General features: G+C 39.5%; 1 protein-coding gene across 4 annotated transcripts in view; it reads left to right on the top strand.

The window, feature by feature from the left end:
• Nucleotides 1-15,381, top strand: part of SNRNP40 (small nuclear ribonucleoprotein U5 subunit 40) — a 37,244-nt gene extending 21,863 nt beyond the window's left edge. Inside the window, exons 6-10 of one of the 4 annotated variants that reach the window (XR_005021929.1) lie at nucleotides 5,315-5,435; nucleotides 9,078-9,160; nucleotides 10,208-10,269; nucleotides 11,815-14,121; nucleotides 14,859-15,381. Coding sequence is in view for 3 of the 4 variants with exons in the window: in XM_036869827.1 (XP_036725722.1) it covers nucleotides 5,315-5,435; nucleotides 9,078-9,160; nucleotides 10,208-10,269; nucleotides 14,018-14,121; nucleotides 14,859-14,908 (420 nt within the window). In the remaining variant the exon portion in view is untranslated. Of the gene's footprint in view, nucleotides 1-5,314; nucleotides 5,436-9,077; nucleotides 9,161-10,207; nucleotides 10,270-11,814; nucleotides 14,122-14,858 lie in introns of those variants that run through there. The other 3 variants (XM_036869827.1, XM_036869841.1, XM_036869852.1) reach the window with 3 other exon arrangements.
• The last annotated feature ends 1,593 nt before the right edge of the window (nucleotides 15,382-16,974 follow it).

Below are 16,974 nucleotides of genomic sequence, written 5' to 3'. Positions count from 1 at the left end.
TTTGTCAATAAGGTCATTTGTGTCATATTTTAGATTCCACACATAAGTGATATATCATATGGTATTTGTCTTTCCCTTTCTGACTTACTTCACTTAGTATGATAATATCTAGGTCCATCCATGTTACTGCAAATGGCATTATTTCATTCTTTTTATGGCTGAGTAATATTCCATTATATAATATACCACATTTTCTTTATCCATTCATCTGTTGATGGACATTTAGGTTGCTTCCACGTCTTGGCTGCTGTGAACATTGGGGTGCATGTATCTTTTCAAATTAGAGTTTTCTCGTGATGTATGCCCGGGAGTGGGGTTGTTGGATCATATCATATCATATCATAGCCTTGTAGTCTTTATCTTTCTAAACTAAAAAGTCATTATTCTGTCCACAAACATTCAAGTTTTTCTGCCAGTGCTCATTTTCAGGGACTTTTTTTATTAGAAATGCACACAGTATTCTAAAAACTTGGGCATTCTTATCATGTACCTGTTCTGGATCATTACGTTCTCTTGTCAGCATTGGGAACTCCGTGATTGTGCGCTGTTTACAGTATATCTTATTTTCCAAACTAAAAATCAGGGTAGGCTTTCCTGATTTGCCTACTTACTTACCTTAAAAGTTTTGCAGAGATGTAAAAATTGCATTTAAATGTATAGTTAATAAATCAACTTTATTGGGAATAAAATTATTAAAAATTGAGATAAAATTATTTATTACAATTTAAATGTTTTTAGTAGTAAAAATGATCATTTGTTCACTGAAGAAAGTTTAGAAAAAGTGAAAATAGAAAAAAAGTCACTCATAGTCTCATCATTCAAATTTAGTCACTCTTGATATTTCAGTTTATTTCCTCTCAGTCTGTTTCTGTGCCATAGTGTTTTGTATGTAAATGTCTTAATGTTCAGATAAGATTTTATATGATGCTCTTTTCACTTAGTAACATATAGCTACTACTTTGTCTGGAACCCCCGACACTAGATATTGCCATGGCTGACTTAGTCTTGTCTTCAAATGTCAGCTCAGACATATCTGTAGAGAGGATTTCTTAGATGAAACTAGGCCCTCCTTCTAGTTGCTCTCCATCACATCACTCTTATCTTATTTTCTTCTTAGCGTTGTAGTTTGGATCATTTTTCTGTTTCTTTTTTTCTCTAGTTTTATTGAGATATAATTGACATATAACATTGTATTAGTTTTCAGTATACAGCATAATGACTTGATACATGTATATAACACAAAATGATTAACTTTAGAAGTCTAGTTAACATCCATCACTTCACATTGTTAGAATATTTTTTCTTGTGATAAGAACTTTTAAGATCTATTTTCTTAGCAACTTTCAAATATACAATACAGTATTGTTAACTTTAGTCACCATGATGTACATAACACCCCCAGAACTTAGGATCATTTTTCTGATTCTGCCACTTAATTCCTAGCTATGTGATCTTAAGAAAGTTATTTAACCTCTCTGAGTTTCCATTTCTTATCTCTAAATGGGAATAATCAGCCTACCTCATACAGTTGTTACATGGATTAAATGAGGTAAAAAAATATAATATTCTTAGCAACATGGCAGTTACATAGTAAGTGTTCAGCACGTGTCAGCTGCCATCATCTAGAATATTAGAATATTCTAGATATTTTATTATTAGAATATTCCATAATTTAGTAAGCAGCAATCAATATACTGAACATTTAGTCTGTTTCATATATATCACTATCACAAATTATGCTGCTGTATCCAACATATTTGTGTGTGAAACTTTTTCCATATTTAGTGACTTCCTCAGAATAGATTTCTAGATGAAAATTAATGTGTTAATAAATATAAGGATGTTTCACATTTTGGATACAGGTTGCCAGATTGTTTTTTGGCGACAGCAGTTAATAATTTGAAATCAGGTTGCTATAGCTATTTGACTTCATTTTGCTCTTGTATAACTAAGGGGTGTGCTTGAGAGATGTGAGACCGTAGAATTTCAATCTTCTCCCTATTTAACAACACCCTGTTCTGACATGCTTAGGAGTGAGTAACTGCCCTTGGACCCAGAAAGACTCTTTTTTAAAAAAATATATTTATTTATTTATTTATTTTTGGCTGCGTTGGGTCTTCGCTGCTCCATGCGGGCTTTCTCTAGTTGTGGCAAGCGGAGGCTACTCTTTGTTGTGGTGCGCAGGCTTCTCATTGTGGAGTGCGGGCTTCAGTAGTTGTGGCCCGGGCTCGAACCCGTGTCCCCTGCAAATTGCCTCTATCAAATTGCCTTTAGTCAATTAACAAGTACCCTTTAAGCAGTCAGGGGCTTACCAGCCTTGAGCATTTGCTTGACAAATGCCTACACTGCCTTACTACATTAGGAAGTACTCCTGAAGAGCCTGGTTTCTGTTTGCTTCTGTCTCTCAGATAGCACTGCCTATTCTGAGAAAGGGGGGAGCAAACAGGGAATGGAAGCCCCTTTTAAAATCTGGAGTGAGCAAATTCTCTATATGTTTGTGAGCAAATATACTGTTCCTGCCAGCCTCTTGGGATTTTCTTCCCAGGCATAGGATTGTGGAGTCAGTGGAAAATGAATAAAAGAAGAAAATGTGCTTCTTCTTAATGACTTGAAGATCTGATTGGCAATTCTTTGGCATTGCTTGTAATCCTGAGCTCTAGTCAGAATGGGAGTTTAGTTGATGATTTTTTTTAATGTAGTAGGTAAAGAGATAGAACAGATCCTCATTGATTTTCCGACCTCTGCTCTCATCCTTTCCGATTATCTGGGCCAGAAGGATCTTTCTGGAATCTGGCCAACTCATTCCACTACTCTGAACCCTTCTGTGGCTCCCCAGTGAGGGAGATCAAGTCCAAGCCAGTCATTCAAAACCTTTCATGAGCTGCCCTTTGCCTGCCAATCACTCAAGCATTGTCTGCTGCCTCTCTTTGCCCAGTTCCCTACAACCCAGTAATTTTTTCATGCCTCTCTGCTTTCATGCATTATCTTTGCCTGGGAATACCCTTCTATTTGGTCTAAATAAAAAATACCTCTTATGGGCTTCCCTGGTGGTGCAGTGGTTGAGGAATACGCCTGCCAATGCAGGGGACACGGGTTCAAGCCCTGGTCCAGGAAGATCCCACATGCCGCGGAGCACCTAAGCCTGTGCACCACAACTACTGAGCCTGCGCTCTAGCGCCCATGCTCTGCAACAAGAGAAGCCACCGCAATGAGAAGCCCGCGCACCACAACGAAGAGTGTCCCCTGCTCACCGCAGCTAGAACGAGCCCGTGCGCAACAACAAGGACCCAACGCAGCCAAAAATAAATAAATAAAACAAATAAATTTTTTTAAAAAACAATAAAACCAACAACCTCTTGGGAATTCCCTGGCGGTCCAGTGGTTAGGACTCTGCACTCTCACTGCCAGGCGCCCAGGTTCCAACCCTGATTAGGGAACTAAGATCCCACAAGCTGTGTGGTGCAGCAAACAAATAAACAAACAAAAATCTCCTTCTTTTTCCATATCCTGCTCAAGTGCTTTATTCTCTGTGAAACCTTCCCTTTCTCACTCCCATTCATGTACCACGGGAACGTTAATCCCTCTGCTGTCTTGGCTATTGCCCCTTGTCCAGGCCTCTCATCACTTTTTTAGCTCCTTGAGAACAGGGACAACATCTCTTTTATCTCCAACAGCGCCTGCCACGAGTCAGATGCCCAAACATTCACTGAACACCTGATTAGGACATCTGCAAAATATTTTGCTTAAATTAGTGCCCTACTCACTCTTCTTTGGCAAATCCCAGATACATTTTGGCTCTGCAAAACAACGTGTGCAGGCCTCAAAGAGGAAAGTCTGGAAAGAGCGCCCAAGTGTTGTGAGGGATGATGAATTACATTCTCTCCTAAAAAGCTGAAGATTTCAACAATGGCTTCTCTGAAGAGGAGGAACAATTGCTTGAACAAAAAAATGTCAGCCACTTCAAGCCTCCCTAATTATTGAGGCAACAAACATCCTGACACAAAAATGATTGTATATGAAGTGTGTACATACATCCACACATGAATTATTGGTGGGGAAAGTGGAGTTGTCTGCCTTATGTATTGCTTTGACATACAACATCAAACTCATTTCTAGATGAGGAAGGTGCCTTGCTTAAAGGGACAGCAGAAAATTGTTTCCTTTAGAAAAACTATGTGGCAATACGGAATCAAATTTGGATGAAATTTTATATAATAGCAATGACCTTAACAAAATTGCTGTTCTTTTTCCATATGACATTCCAGACCATTTCTATTGCCTTTAATATATTTTTTACGTAGTTTCAGTCTATGTAAATATAGACTGTTTTGTATTTTCCTTCTTTGCTTAATAATAGATTATTTTATAAACATTTTTACATTTGATCTTCAGAGTATTTTTAGGAGTTGCTTAATAATAGTTACCAATTATTATTGGGCCTGCTGTGTACTAGGCATTCTATTTCTAATCCTCACAACAGCCATAAGAAGTAAATGTTGTCCACATCTTATAGACCAGAAGCAGGCGCAGAGAGGGTTAGTGGCCCAGTGATACATAACTCTTTTAAGTTGCAGAGACTGGTAGGGTCTGACCCTAAATGCTCACTCTTTCCACTCTGCTCTTCGAATGCTAGCATGAGAGCTCATAGTGTTACAGTATGTTTATGAGCCATAACTTAATGAACTGTTTATTTTTTCTGTTTGACATTAGGTTATTTTCAGCTGAACTGTTTCTCGTACCTTTCCTACTCAGGGAACAATGAACCTACAATTTATTTTTCTTTTAATAAATATGCTTTTCCATTGTATACATGTTATGACGTTAAATGAAAAATTTTAAGCCTCTGTATTTTTGCGTATTACCTTGTTATATACATTTTACATGCAATCATAATGCCTTTTTCAAATGACTTGTTTACTTGTTTTTATATAGTTCTAATAGCTTATTTTTAGTTGCTAAGAATCATAGTTTGTGTTTTAAATGCTACTTCGTTTTTTAATTCCTAATATATTTTGTTATGAATTGAAAATAACCTCTTTAAATTCTATTATTTTTTGTTAAACTTTATCTTAATATTTGACATTCATTAGTTCATATTTTTCTAGTCAAACTTAGTAACTTTGACTCTGTTTTAGAAAGGCAGGAGTTTTTTCTTCTTTGGTAGAAATCCTATATTTTGTGGTAAAGTAATGCTTGGCCCAGAGGCAGATTAAGAAGGGATACCAATTTTCCCAGGCAGTTGACTCTTTAATAACTATTTCTTTGCTGTTCACAATTTGATTTTCTGGGAGTGCTGCCTTATTTTGTTTTGCAGGTCTGGGACCTGCGCCAAAATAAGCTGACCTACACGATGAGAGGCCATGCAGATTCAGTGACTGGCCTGAGTTTAAGCTCTGAAGGCTCTTATCTCTTGTCCAATGCAATGGACAATACAGGTAACTTTGGAAAGGAAAGCTCTCCCAGTGCCCAGTCACTGTAGACCCTAAAGAAAGTGGGCATTAGGAACTAGAAATGTGTGCTGGATAAATGAGGGTCCAAGGAAAGAGTCCAGGATGGCTTGCAGGTGTCCACCAGGACAATTAGGAAAACAGGTTGTAATAGAAAAAACTTTAGGCCCAGAGGGCTGGGTGCGCGGAAAGGCAGCCTGGCCTCCACGCCACGTGCCGCCATGTCGATGCTTTGCCGCCTCGGCGTTGTGAGGCAGATGTCTCTTCTTCACCTGTGACAAATAGGTTTTGGAAAAAGTTGCCTATGGTGACCCTGAACTTGCACCTTTATGAGACTCAGCAGGAAGAGAAGTCCAAACCCATCAGCCGTTGCCCCATTCACTACAAAGAGGACCTGCCTTTTGATATTGTAGAGCTCATGGAGGAGATAGAAAAGAAGACAGGATTTTTACCAAATGTATTTAAGTGTTGTCCCACCGGCCATTGGAATTCAGAGCCTTCTTTGCTTACTACAGTGCCATCTGTAACAAGGAAACAGGCCAGCTCAGCAAAGCTGACAAGGAACTCATCATTGTGGTAACCAGCCTGGCCGACAGGTGCTCTTATAGCGTGGTTGTCCACAGTGCCCGGTACAGGGTCTTCTCAAAGAACCCAGTGCTCTCTGACAAGGTCTGTGTGAACTGGAGAAAGTCTGACCTCTGTGCCTGGGAAAAGGCAATGCTGGAATTTGCACTTGCTATTTTCCCAAGCTGATGACATAACGATGACCATTTCAAAAAGCTCGAGGTGCATGTCTTCAACCAAGAAGATGCCTGGGATATAGCTGCAATTTCAGCTTTTTATGCCATGTCCAGCCACCTTGCTCATTTTGTCAGTCTTGTTCCCAACAAAGAATTCTATCTGATGGGCAGAACCAATGATGTCAAAGACATCAGGAGTGAACCTGCTGCTCCCAAAGTATAAAAGCCTGAACAGAAAGGCCAGTGTTTACATTTCCAGCACACTGCATTATAAGACACCAGTTGGGAAGTAATTTTTTAAAATGTTTAGTCAGTGGATAGGGAAGAAAGTAAATAAATTTGTTCCCTGCCTGCTTGGTGAGATAGATCCTAAGGGACATGTGATATCTGGGCCTAGGGGAAACCTTTTACTTTTTTACTTCTGTTGTGATCAGGGTCAAAGGAGTTCAGAGGATGCGTTAGGCATTTCTGATGAACTGATGTCTGTGAATTTCATCAGTTGAAGTTGACCATTTTTTAGCTTTTAAAAATAGTGTTACACAGAAATTGGTCTGTATAGACTGGTTTGAAATCAGTTCCTTGTTAACATGGTGGTATATAAAGGCTCTGAAAGGCAGTGGGTAAATAGAATCAGGCACCAAGTTGTTCTTTCTTTAGTGCCTTCCCCATTAACCTCCAGCGATTTTTGTTTAAATCATGGTCATCTCAGTAGAATTTTAGTCCTTATGTAGTTTATTCTTATTTTAGGTTTTAGTAAAAATTATTTGGAACAAGAGGGTGCTCATATTTTAAGCAAAAGTGTAAGAAAAAACCGACCCTGACATTACTAAGCGACTCGTTCTGCGTGTCACAACCACCACTGCCTTATGTGTGCGGCTGTCTTAACTTTGCAGGAGTCATTTTCATTATCTAACTGATAGAGGTACATGCAAACCTACAAAATGCTTTTGTTTCCATATGACTTCTTTAGATTCTCTAAATTGCCAGTGAACAGTTCTTAATCAGTTTGGGGGCAATAGTGAGTTAATTTTGAATTGCCTGAACTGTGAAACCTGATTATCTTGAGACAGCACAACTCTTGTTGCAGAGCTTGTGTTTTTCTGTTGGAACTATATCTTAAATACCTTGGAATATGTAACCTTTTAAAATTGACTTTTGAGGGGAGGAGGCAGGGGCATAAAAAAGAAAAGAAAAAAAAGAAAAAGAAAAAACTTTAGAAGAGATGGTCAAGAAGCCAGGATTCTAGTCCCAGATCTGCCATCTAATCCCTGAGCAACTTTGCACATAGCATTTGTCCTCTCTGGGCATCAGTTTCTATACTGATAATATAAGAGACCTGGACTTTACTTTTAAGGCCCATTTCAGCTCTGGTGTGCTATGAATCCAGGCTATGGATTCAAGCAGAGTACAAAAAACTCGTAGTGATTAGTTTATTGAGGAAGATGAGTCTGGAGATCCATCCAAGGCAGTTCTCAAGCACTTTCAAAGAGTACCAAGCTCAGATGATCAATAGACCTATTGATATCTCAGTTGTGCTCTTTCTGCCAGTCTATCTTCCCTCCCCACTCCAAAAGCATTGATGCAACATGAGGTCCTCATTAAAACACCTCAGTATTCTGGATTTACACACACACTTGTCCTTTCTTTGCTTGTTTTTGAATTGTTGGATGGGAGGGTGAGTTTACTATAGCAAAAAAGAAAGATGACCTGTTGGATTATATGCTTAATATTGGGAGAGTTTGGAACTGCCCCTCTGATATACTAAAATGTTTTCACTGACATTTTGTAATGAAAACTGTGCCTAGCACTCAATGGATGCTCAATTAATACTTGTTGAATGAATGAACATCCTTACCTTCTGACTGTATTCTCAGCTGAATAGCAAACTTTCATGCATAGCTTCACCTTTTTATACCTGTTTGACTTCAAGGATTGTTGTTTTTTTCACACTCAAATAAAATGACATCACTCAAATTCCACTGTAGGTTTAGCTTTAGTTAACAATGGCTGTGGCCACTGCTTACTGTGGGTGTTTATGTCCTATTTCAATAGATTTGCCATTGTCTAATTCTAGCATTGTTCATAGTAAGGAAAGATGAGATTCCCTAAATGGTTATTAAAAATAAGAAGAATTTCTTGTTATAGCTATACAATAAAATAACAAATTTTTTTTGTTTATTGTTTATTGCTGCCAATCTTTTACAGCCCTTTCACATGTATCATTTTATTTGACCCTTAAAATATTCTTATTAAAAAAAAAAGCAAGTGGTATTCTCGTTTTATAAAGGCGACCAAAACACAAAGCACCTCACTATTTTCCTGATATCCCCCATATATACAGCAGAGCTAGAATTGGAATCAAAGTTCACTTTTTCTAATTCTTGGTATAGTGTTTTATATATATATATAAATATTGACCTTGTTCATAATTAAACTGTCAGTTTCCCCTATGAGCAAAATTAGAAAAGGTTAGTCCTGAGTTTGATTTTTATAGATTGATTGTCACAGTAGTCAGTGGTATTTAGATTGTCATATTGAAACTTTGCTAGGTGTGACTCTTGGGGTTGGCAGAGGAATTATCTGCAAAATGTTTTGTTGAAATCAGTATCACACCCAACTACTTTCTGTTGCAGATCCCCAGCAATGTGTTTGACATTTTCCCTTCCTACCTTCTCAGTTTTCCTCTGTGTCCTTAGTCCCTGTTAATGGAACTTGGATGCATTTCGTTCCCATTAGAAAAATAAAAAAGCCTTGTCAGGTAGCAGTGTACCATGTTGGTCTTTCTCCACCCAGGAAACAGCATCTGTCATTGACATGATACTGATTTCAGCTGGGTTCTCAGGAGGCCCCTGGCTGATAGCTGTTTTGCTTTGTTTGTTTGAATTTGCAGTGCGGGTCTGGGATGTCCGGCCGTTTGCTCCCAAAGAAAGGTGTGTGAAGATATTTCAAGGAAATGTGCACAACTTTGAAAAGGTGAGTTCTGCATGGCAGAGGAATTTTACTGTCCATTTGATTCAAAGAAACATTTAAGATGGTGCTAAGGATAAGGAACAATAGCTCTACTGAGAAGGGGCTGCATTCTAGTAACACTGTTCTCCATCAAAACTGTTCTTGCCAGAAATAAAACTAATAGAAGCACAGGCAAGAAGGCAATCACATAGATAGATAGTGATGGGGCCCCCCTCAAATTTAAGACTTCGGACTTCAGCAAGACACTCCTATCTTTTTAATTCCTTGGGAACTTTGACCCTCCTAGGTCAGTGTTCCATATGGGACTCAGATTCCCATGGCTATTACCCAGGTGGCCTCCCTCACCCTCCCAGTGACCAGCTATTAGAGCCCTGAGAATACATCCCTTCCCTCAGTAAGCACCACAGGCCAAGTTCTGAGAGACAGAAATTTTTTCTAAACTCTCAAATCCCAGGTCAGCTCTTCAAAGCAGCTTTTCCTCCAGATAGTTTGTTAATATAGACTAACGTTTTTCTTTTGAGAACCCATTAAAATTCAATTTCACTTTATAAATCAAATTTTATCTTTTGTTAGAATTGGTTTTATTTTTATTTTCCTATAATATAAACAAAAAATTTAATGAGGATCAAGATAAAGGAGCAAGGGGAGCCTCCATTTGTAGGCAGAGTAAAATTTTGTTGCCAGGTCCACTCTTAATTTACTTTAAATTAAGCAATTTCTACAGTTGGTTTTTATACGTTTGAAATATATCAAATTAGGCCGTCTTGGGCCACAGAATATAAGATAATTATTGATTATATTCTGGGGAGAATAATTAAAACTCTATTTAAGAGGGGGAATTCCCTGGCGGTCTAGTGGTTAGGACTCCATGCCTCCACTGTAGGGGGCACAGGTTCGATCCCTGGTTGGGGAACCAAGATCCCACAAGCCATGTGGCACAGCCAAAAAAAACTCAAGAAATTTAAAGTCTCTTAGTGATGCTATAGTCTAGTAAAGAGGGGTTTGGTACATTATTATATTCATTGGATTCCTGCTTATTCATCATTATAGAATCTTCTGAGATGTTCTTGGTCACCTGATGGAAGCAAGATAGCAGCTGGCTCAGCCGACAGGTAAGGATTACTGGGCGTGAGGTAAAGAATGATGTAGCTATGCAGGTATCTTCTCATGTTTAATACATTAAGTGCAGATACTGAGCTATAGCAGACAGAGAGTTATAGCTGTACTCAGAGATGAAGTCATGTGCGGTCTGAAGGGTTTAAAGATCATGTGAACAAACACATTATTTCTGCCCTCTCTGGATACATTTTACACCTGGAGGGTAAACAGTTTCTTTGGTTATTGGATTCCCTTTGACATCAAAGTAAAATTCAAACTCCTAATCTGGCTCCAGTTTCCCTCATGAGATTCTTCTGCCATGCTTAAGTTCATTCAGATACATATTGTGTACTCCTCCCCCACCATCACCACAATGCTTCACTCACATGGAACTTTCCCTGTTCTTACATCCCTTATGCCTCCAGGCTTCTCTCTTATATCTCCTCTTCTCCATTATCCAAACTCCTGTATCTCTCTAGTAATCACCTATGTTATATCTATAAACTTTCCTGGCTCTCTCCCTTACCTCTCAGGCATTACTAATTGCTCTTTGTTCTGGCTTGTAGTCACACTGTATACATCTAACCTTTATTAACGTTTATTACATCTTACAGTAAGACAAACATAGTGGGGCACCCCTACTAAATTATATGCTCCTAGAGGTCAGGGAATGAGTCTTACTCATCTCTGAATGAGTAAGAAGCTAGTGAATATTACATGAATAAATTCCTAGCTCAAGGATGGCAGTCAAATTTTGCCCTGCATACCAGCTCATCTATTGGTAATGGCTGCCTGTGTTGGGGATGATTCAGAGCTGGGTCTGGGTTCAATGGGAAAAGTGTCAAGATTGCTTGGTGAGGAGTATGGCAGCATGTGGGCTAGGTATTTTCCAACCCTGAGCTGAATTAAGAGACTGTGAAGCTTTAACTATCAATTTAAACTGCCTGAGGAATTAGGTGATGAATGAGAAGCAGAAGGGAGAGAATTCTTCAGTCAGATGCTGTTGTATTTGACATGTCTGTGGTGACCTATAATTGGGAGTCAGAAGTTGAGTAGGGATGTTCAAGTGCCCAGGGCCGCAAATGTGGAATGGTAAAGAATGATGAGGCCCTCTGATGGCAGACTCTAGGTTTAGCTCCCATTGGGAGATGTCTTAACCCTTTTTAGCTTAACCCCATCTTTCTCCCCCCTTAGAGATTTTCCAGCTACCCAGCTAAAACAGGCACCATCCTATAAGCATGAAGGCTTTCCTAGGCTAGCTTGGGCTTTCAGCATGTGCCAGAGTTTTCTCCTATTTGGGGCTCTAGCACAACCATAAAGAAGCCTCACTTTGGTCTGTCCCACCCTTTCTGACTTGTGAACAATGCTGAACATACCTGAAGATTCCAGAGTCCACTCTTTTTCCCTGGCATGTTTAATGCCAGGAAAAATGGACAAGTATTTGAGTATTTTATGGGGGGACAAGGGCCCAGGTAAAACCGTGTCACATTGCTGGTTTGAGTCCTGGTGGTTTAGCAAGCTGCCCTGAAGAGGGAATCTAAAGGATTTTCCGTTGCCAGGTTTCTAAAGAAGACCTCGAAAAACAGGCCCACAGCCTAAGATGTCTTACATTCTGACAGAGTAAGAACCATTCTAAGTATTTTTACATGATTTTCAGCAGAGATGTATCTTTCCTATGTAATTAAGCTTTTTAAATGATATCTGCCTAGCTTTTCTTCTGAGCAGTTTGTTTCTGACATTGGTTCTTTCTAACTTTCAATGTCCTCTCTTCCCTCTTTCCCTCCCCACTGTTCCTTTAAGCCTTACATGTGGAAGCATGGCTCTGGTCTAGGAAGAGCCTGTATGTCTACCTGCTGAGGGTTGGCCACATTTCACAGGCCACCTCACCAATTAGCCCCAAGTCAACAAGCAGCTCTGTTACATGAGGAGCCTGGTTCCTGCCAAATGTTGCCATGCCAGAGTAAGGAGAGGATAAGGAACTCCTCTAAATTTAGCATCTAATTGGCAGCCATGGAGAGTGAGGCCTCAAAGTAAACCCTTGGAGAGCTGGGGTTCTGCTGGCTTTTATGTGCCTGGAAAATGTATTGTTCCTTCTCAGAAAACTGCTTTTCAGCTTGGCCTGAATTTGGCAAATTTCCCCTCCCTACTTGCAATTCACCTACCTCCTCATGTTCAGATTTGAAACCCTTCAACAGTTCCTATCAAGGACTACAAGAAGACTGGTCAGTCTCTCTGCTGTGAGTGATTTATTCATATTCAGCCTGTTGATTTCATGTGATTCTGTTTTGATCATTTATTTATTCATCATAACAATAGCTATCATTAATTCTGTGTGCCAGGCACTTTGCATACATTATTTCATTATTTCTCTCAACAGAGCTGTGAGATCAACATTGTCTCCATCATTACTCCATCATTTGACTAAGGAAAGAGAAGCTCAGAGAAGTTAAATGAATGTCTAAGGTTATTTAACTATTAAATAGTTGCATTGAGACTTGAACCCAGAACTTATACACTTTTTCAATAGGCCACATAGCCTTAGATGGATTAATGAGGACAGTTATTATGCATGGCAAGAAAGAAGACACTGAGGAAAATATGAGCATTAGAGACAAGGAGTCTGTAGACAGATGGGGTTCCTTCTCTTCCACCTTGTGTGGAACTTTTATTTAGTTCCTATGGAGCCTAGCCCTTGTGAGCTAAACAGTGTAATTAAGAAGCTCTTGTTTATTTGCATTTTAGACCAAAAGTGTAATGTTGTTCAGAACTAGGTATTTTATAATCAAGTGCTGATGAGTGTACCCTTTTAGGTCTTGATTGAACAAAACAAATATGTAAATAATTGGTATAACCTGTTTGAAAACCACCAGCCTTTTAAATTTACCAACAGATTGTCTTTGCATGGTCATATGAAAATAATATCTATTTATTTTACTTTCAGCTTAAAATGACCCAAGCAAGGCTGAGGGTCAAAGGAACTTCTTTTGGCAGGGGTCGGGGGAGGAGTGGAGGATGGCAAGGGACACAAGATATTTGAGGGTGGTAAGAGAAAGAATACTGGAATATATTAAGCGGTCTAATTTTAATTCTGCCACTGAGCCACTGATGAACTGTGTAACCTTGGAAAAGTCACTGTACCTTAGTTTTCTTTTCTGTAAAATGAGTTTAGACTAGCTGGTTTCTGTTGGCCCCTTCCCGTGCTAGAATTCAGTATTCTTTCTGTCCATGAATTCAATGCAAGATTTGGATCAAGCGTATGTTTGGGTTTTGTTTATATAGCAGAAATGTCCTGTCCGTCTCTGGGCTCTGTGATTTGAATACAGTACTAAGAAGTTCAGGTGGATCTACAGCCTAGTCTCCCAACCTGCCATGAGTTGGGTTACCTTTAAGACATTCCTAGGTGCATATGAAGTTAACTACACCCTAATTATATTGGGTGCTCTTTAAAGAAGATTTCTGTGTAGGATCTGTAGGAAAAACCGTTTGTCTTCTCCATGATCTTTCCTATTTCGGAAGCTTGTGTTTGAAAATACCAGCAATGCTGATATTTTTAGCTATTCCTATTTCTCCACTCAGTTGCTCAAGAGCAGGATCCATGCCTTATTTAAAATCTATATTCCTAGTTTCTAAACGTCAGAGCACAGTTCAATAAATACAGATTGAATAAATAAAGGGTTGCTTCCGTTTCCCTTAAAAAGCCATGCTTCTCCCCTACCCTCAGTTCTGGGAGGCCTTAGCCTTGCTCTTCATGATACCTTGCAGGTTTGTGTATGTGTGGGATACCACAAGCAGGAGGATTTTGTATAAGCTACCCGGCCACGCTGGCTCCATCAATGAAGTGGCTTTCCACCCCGACGAACCCATCAGTAAGTCTGTCCTGACTATGGGGAAAGGGAAACTGAGGGAATCTCCCTAAAGAGCCCTAAGAATACAGAGGCAGAGGTGGACATCTGTTTTATGTGAATTTCCATGCAAACAGTCTTTATGGGTATCGTTGACAGTCTCACCATCGTTCTAAGTGGTGAGGGTAAGAGCAATGATCCATTTTCTTCTCAGTCTCAAAGGGGGGTTGGTTAGTCTGTTTATTTCTAGTTGTTTTGAGTTTACTTGCTTCAGGTCTATGATTCAGTGATGTAGTTGGATAAAAGAATGATGTTCCTTAATGTTCAGATATAAATTTCAACTTAACATTTTATTGGCTAGCTAAACTAGATAATGAGCTTTGAATTTAAGGAGAAAATGTAACTTTTCTCCAAGCAGACGCACGTTTACAAAATGACTGACAAAGACATTGATTCTTCTCTTCTAGAATGACTGAGAAGGTCTTTTTCTTAAGGTTTGACTGACAAGGGACATCAGGATTTAGACCCTGATAATGTATTTCCCATAGCACAGTCCACCCTCATGGTTTTGAGAGGACGTGGATTGAAAAGTCAGACTATACTGTAGTTTCCTGTGAATGGTGTTTAAGAGGAGAGGAATTTAAGCTAAATCCAATTGCTCTTTTATACCAAAATTGCCTCTTAACATAAGAGCCCTTGAGCACCAGGTCTCCTTGAGCCTTCGTTATTTCCAGTTATCTCCTCTGTTCTTTTCACCTCAGTTCTCTCAGCATCCAGTGACAAGAGACTATATATGGGAGAGATTCAGTGAAGATATGGAGTGGAAGACTCCACAAGGCTGCTTGACCCTGAGACCTCAGACAGCATAAGTGGCATCAAATGATGCCCAAGCCAGCATCCTCCCTTCAGATGAAGATCATTACTAGCAAGAAACAAGGAGGAGGTGGCCATATTCCAGCAACCACAACTATCCCAGTATCCTATTTCATCAGGATGATTAAGGCAACCTTACAGTGGCCTCTTAAAACCACCTGCCAGATTTCAGGGATTGATTTTTTTTTTTCCTCTTTTTTTTTTTTTTTTTAAGTAAGGTTTCTTCAAAGGGACACACATTGGTTGGTGCATAGTCTCCTGTTTCCTAATTTAGGCTGAAGACAGGAAATGTGACCGAAATTTATTCATTGGGGATTTTTTTTTTTAATTCAATAACTTGTATGATATTCTCTTTCTTTGTTTCTCTGACTCATTTTGTATTAAAAGCCAAATAGATGCCTTTTTACAAGAGCCATGTGGATTGGATTTATTGCTGTCTTTTCTTTGAGGCTTGACCACTGTAAATCTAAGCAGAGCATGATATGGCCGGGGGATACATACAATCCATTTAGACTTCTGAGAAGCTGAACATAGTCTGTGTCTACTCTGCCTCCTGCCAAAAGCACTTTTCTGAGCAGCAGTCCCTACCCTCCGGTTTCCTGAAGTGGGCAGATTTGGGGCATTCTCAGCTGGTAGCAATAGCATTGGCTGGAATGCTGTATCAAACTCAACTCAAAAGGAATATGAGAAAGTTTTGGTGCTGCTGGGCCATGACATTGTCTAAGACTTTTTTTTTTTTATCATTGTGCTTATCTTTCGTAAACTGACAGGCATTAAGAAATGCTATTAGTTGCCTTCTACCCCCACGACAGGTACTGTCTCTGGCTCACGGGGTGACTGCCCGGCACACAGATCAGCACTGATGAATACCATCTGGCACTGGGGAGTGCAGTGTGTCTTTTCTGAATCTCCTACCTCAACACAGAGGTCTTCACACCTCCAACCTGTTCTGAACATGTTTGGTTTTATACTTTTAGCTCACAAACTGAATCATCTACTTAAGTTATAAAAGAAAGAGGATAGTTTTAAGTGAGCACATGTCCAAGATTTAACTCATTAATGAAGGAACCAGCAGGGTGATAAACCTGTCAAACCAATTATTTTTAGTACAGTGAATAAAGTATAAAGTTTATTCACTTTACACTGGAAACGGAAAGCACTTTATTGTTCCTGGGAGTTAAGGAAGTTTCACAGATTAAGTGATTATGCTTAGATTGGGACTTAGAGAATGAGTAGGACTTTGCCAGTGGGCAAAAAACATGTGCATTCTAAGAAACAGCAGGCACAAGCTTGAAAGCTTGGTGTGTTTCATGAACCAAAAGAACTTCAGCATGGTTAGTAATGGGGCCAAATTAAGTAGGAGCCAAATGCTGGAGAGCTTGTACTATAATTTATCTTATAGGTTGAGGTTCCCTAAAGTGTATTCCACAGAACACTGTTTCCCAGGTATCTTAGGTACTTTGGGCATAAAGATCCCATGCTCACATAAGTTCAGGAAAGACTGGGTTAAATAAAGTGAAATAGCATTCCTTTACTGCAGGAATGCTTAGAACCTTTACTAAGTAGAGTGAGAGCTTCAAAAGGAATGGTGACTCAGATTTCAGACCTAAGCAATAATTATAGATACGGTTATGCCTTTAACCAGAAGAGACTTGGCCAAAGATAGTTTGCAAGCCACTTTTCACACCTCTATCACAATCACAGTTTACTCCCTAATCCCTTATAAATACCCGGTCTACATACCTCACAATTAGTCTAGTCCCCTTCACATACCCTCATCTTTCTTGGCTTGGGGTAAAACAAGGCTTGAACTTCGACACTGCACTTTTAAAAGCCTACCAATCCGTTGAGAAGTTGGCAATGATTGGGAAGAACCAAGGCCCTGGAGGCTGCAAGGGCTTTCCTCTAACCTCAGCCTCTTCACTCCTCCCAAGTGCCTTCTTCAAAGGCTGGGTAGAACCCATTAGCAGGAAATAGCAACACCACTTAGAATTTGTAGGGAAT

This window comes from Balaenoptera musculus, chromosome 1, assembly GCF_009873245.2.
Source record: "Balaenoptera musculus isolate JJ_BM4_2016_0621 chromosome 1, mBalMus1.pri.v3, whole genome shotgun sequence".
In the NCBI taxonomy this organism is placed as follows: Eukaryota; Metazoa; Chordata; class Mammalia; order Artiodactyla; family Balaenopteridae; genus Balaenoptera; species Balaenoptera musculus.
Note: the sequence above shows the minus strand (reverse complement) of the source record. Positions and strands in the feature narration are given on the sequence as shown.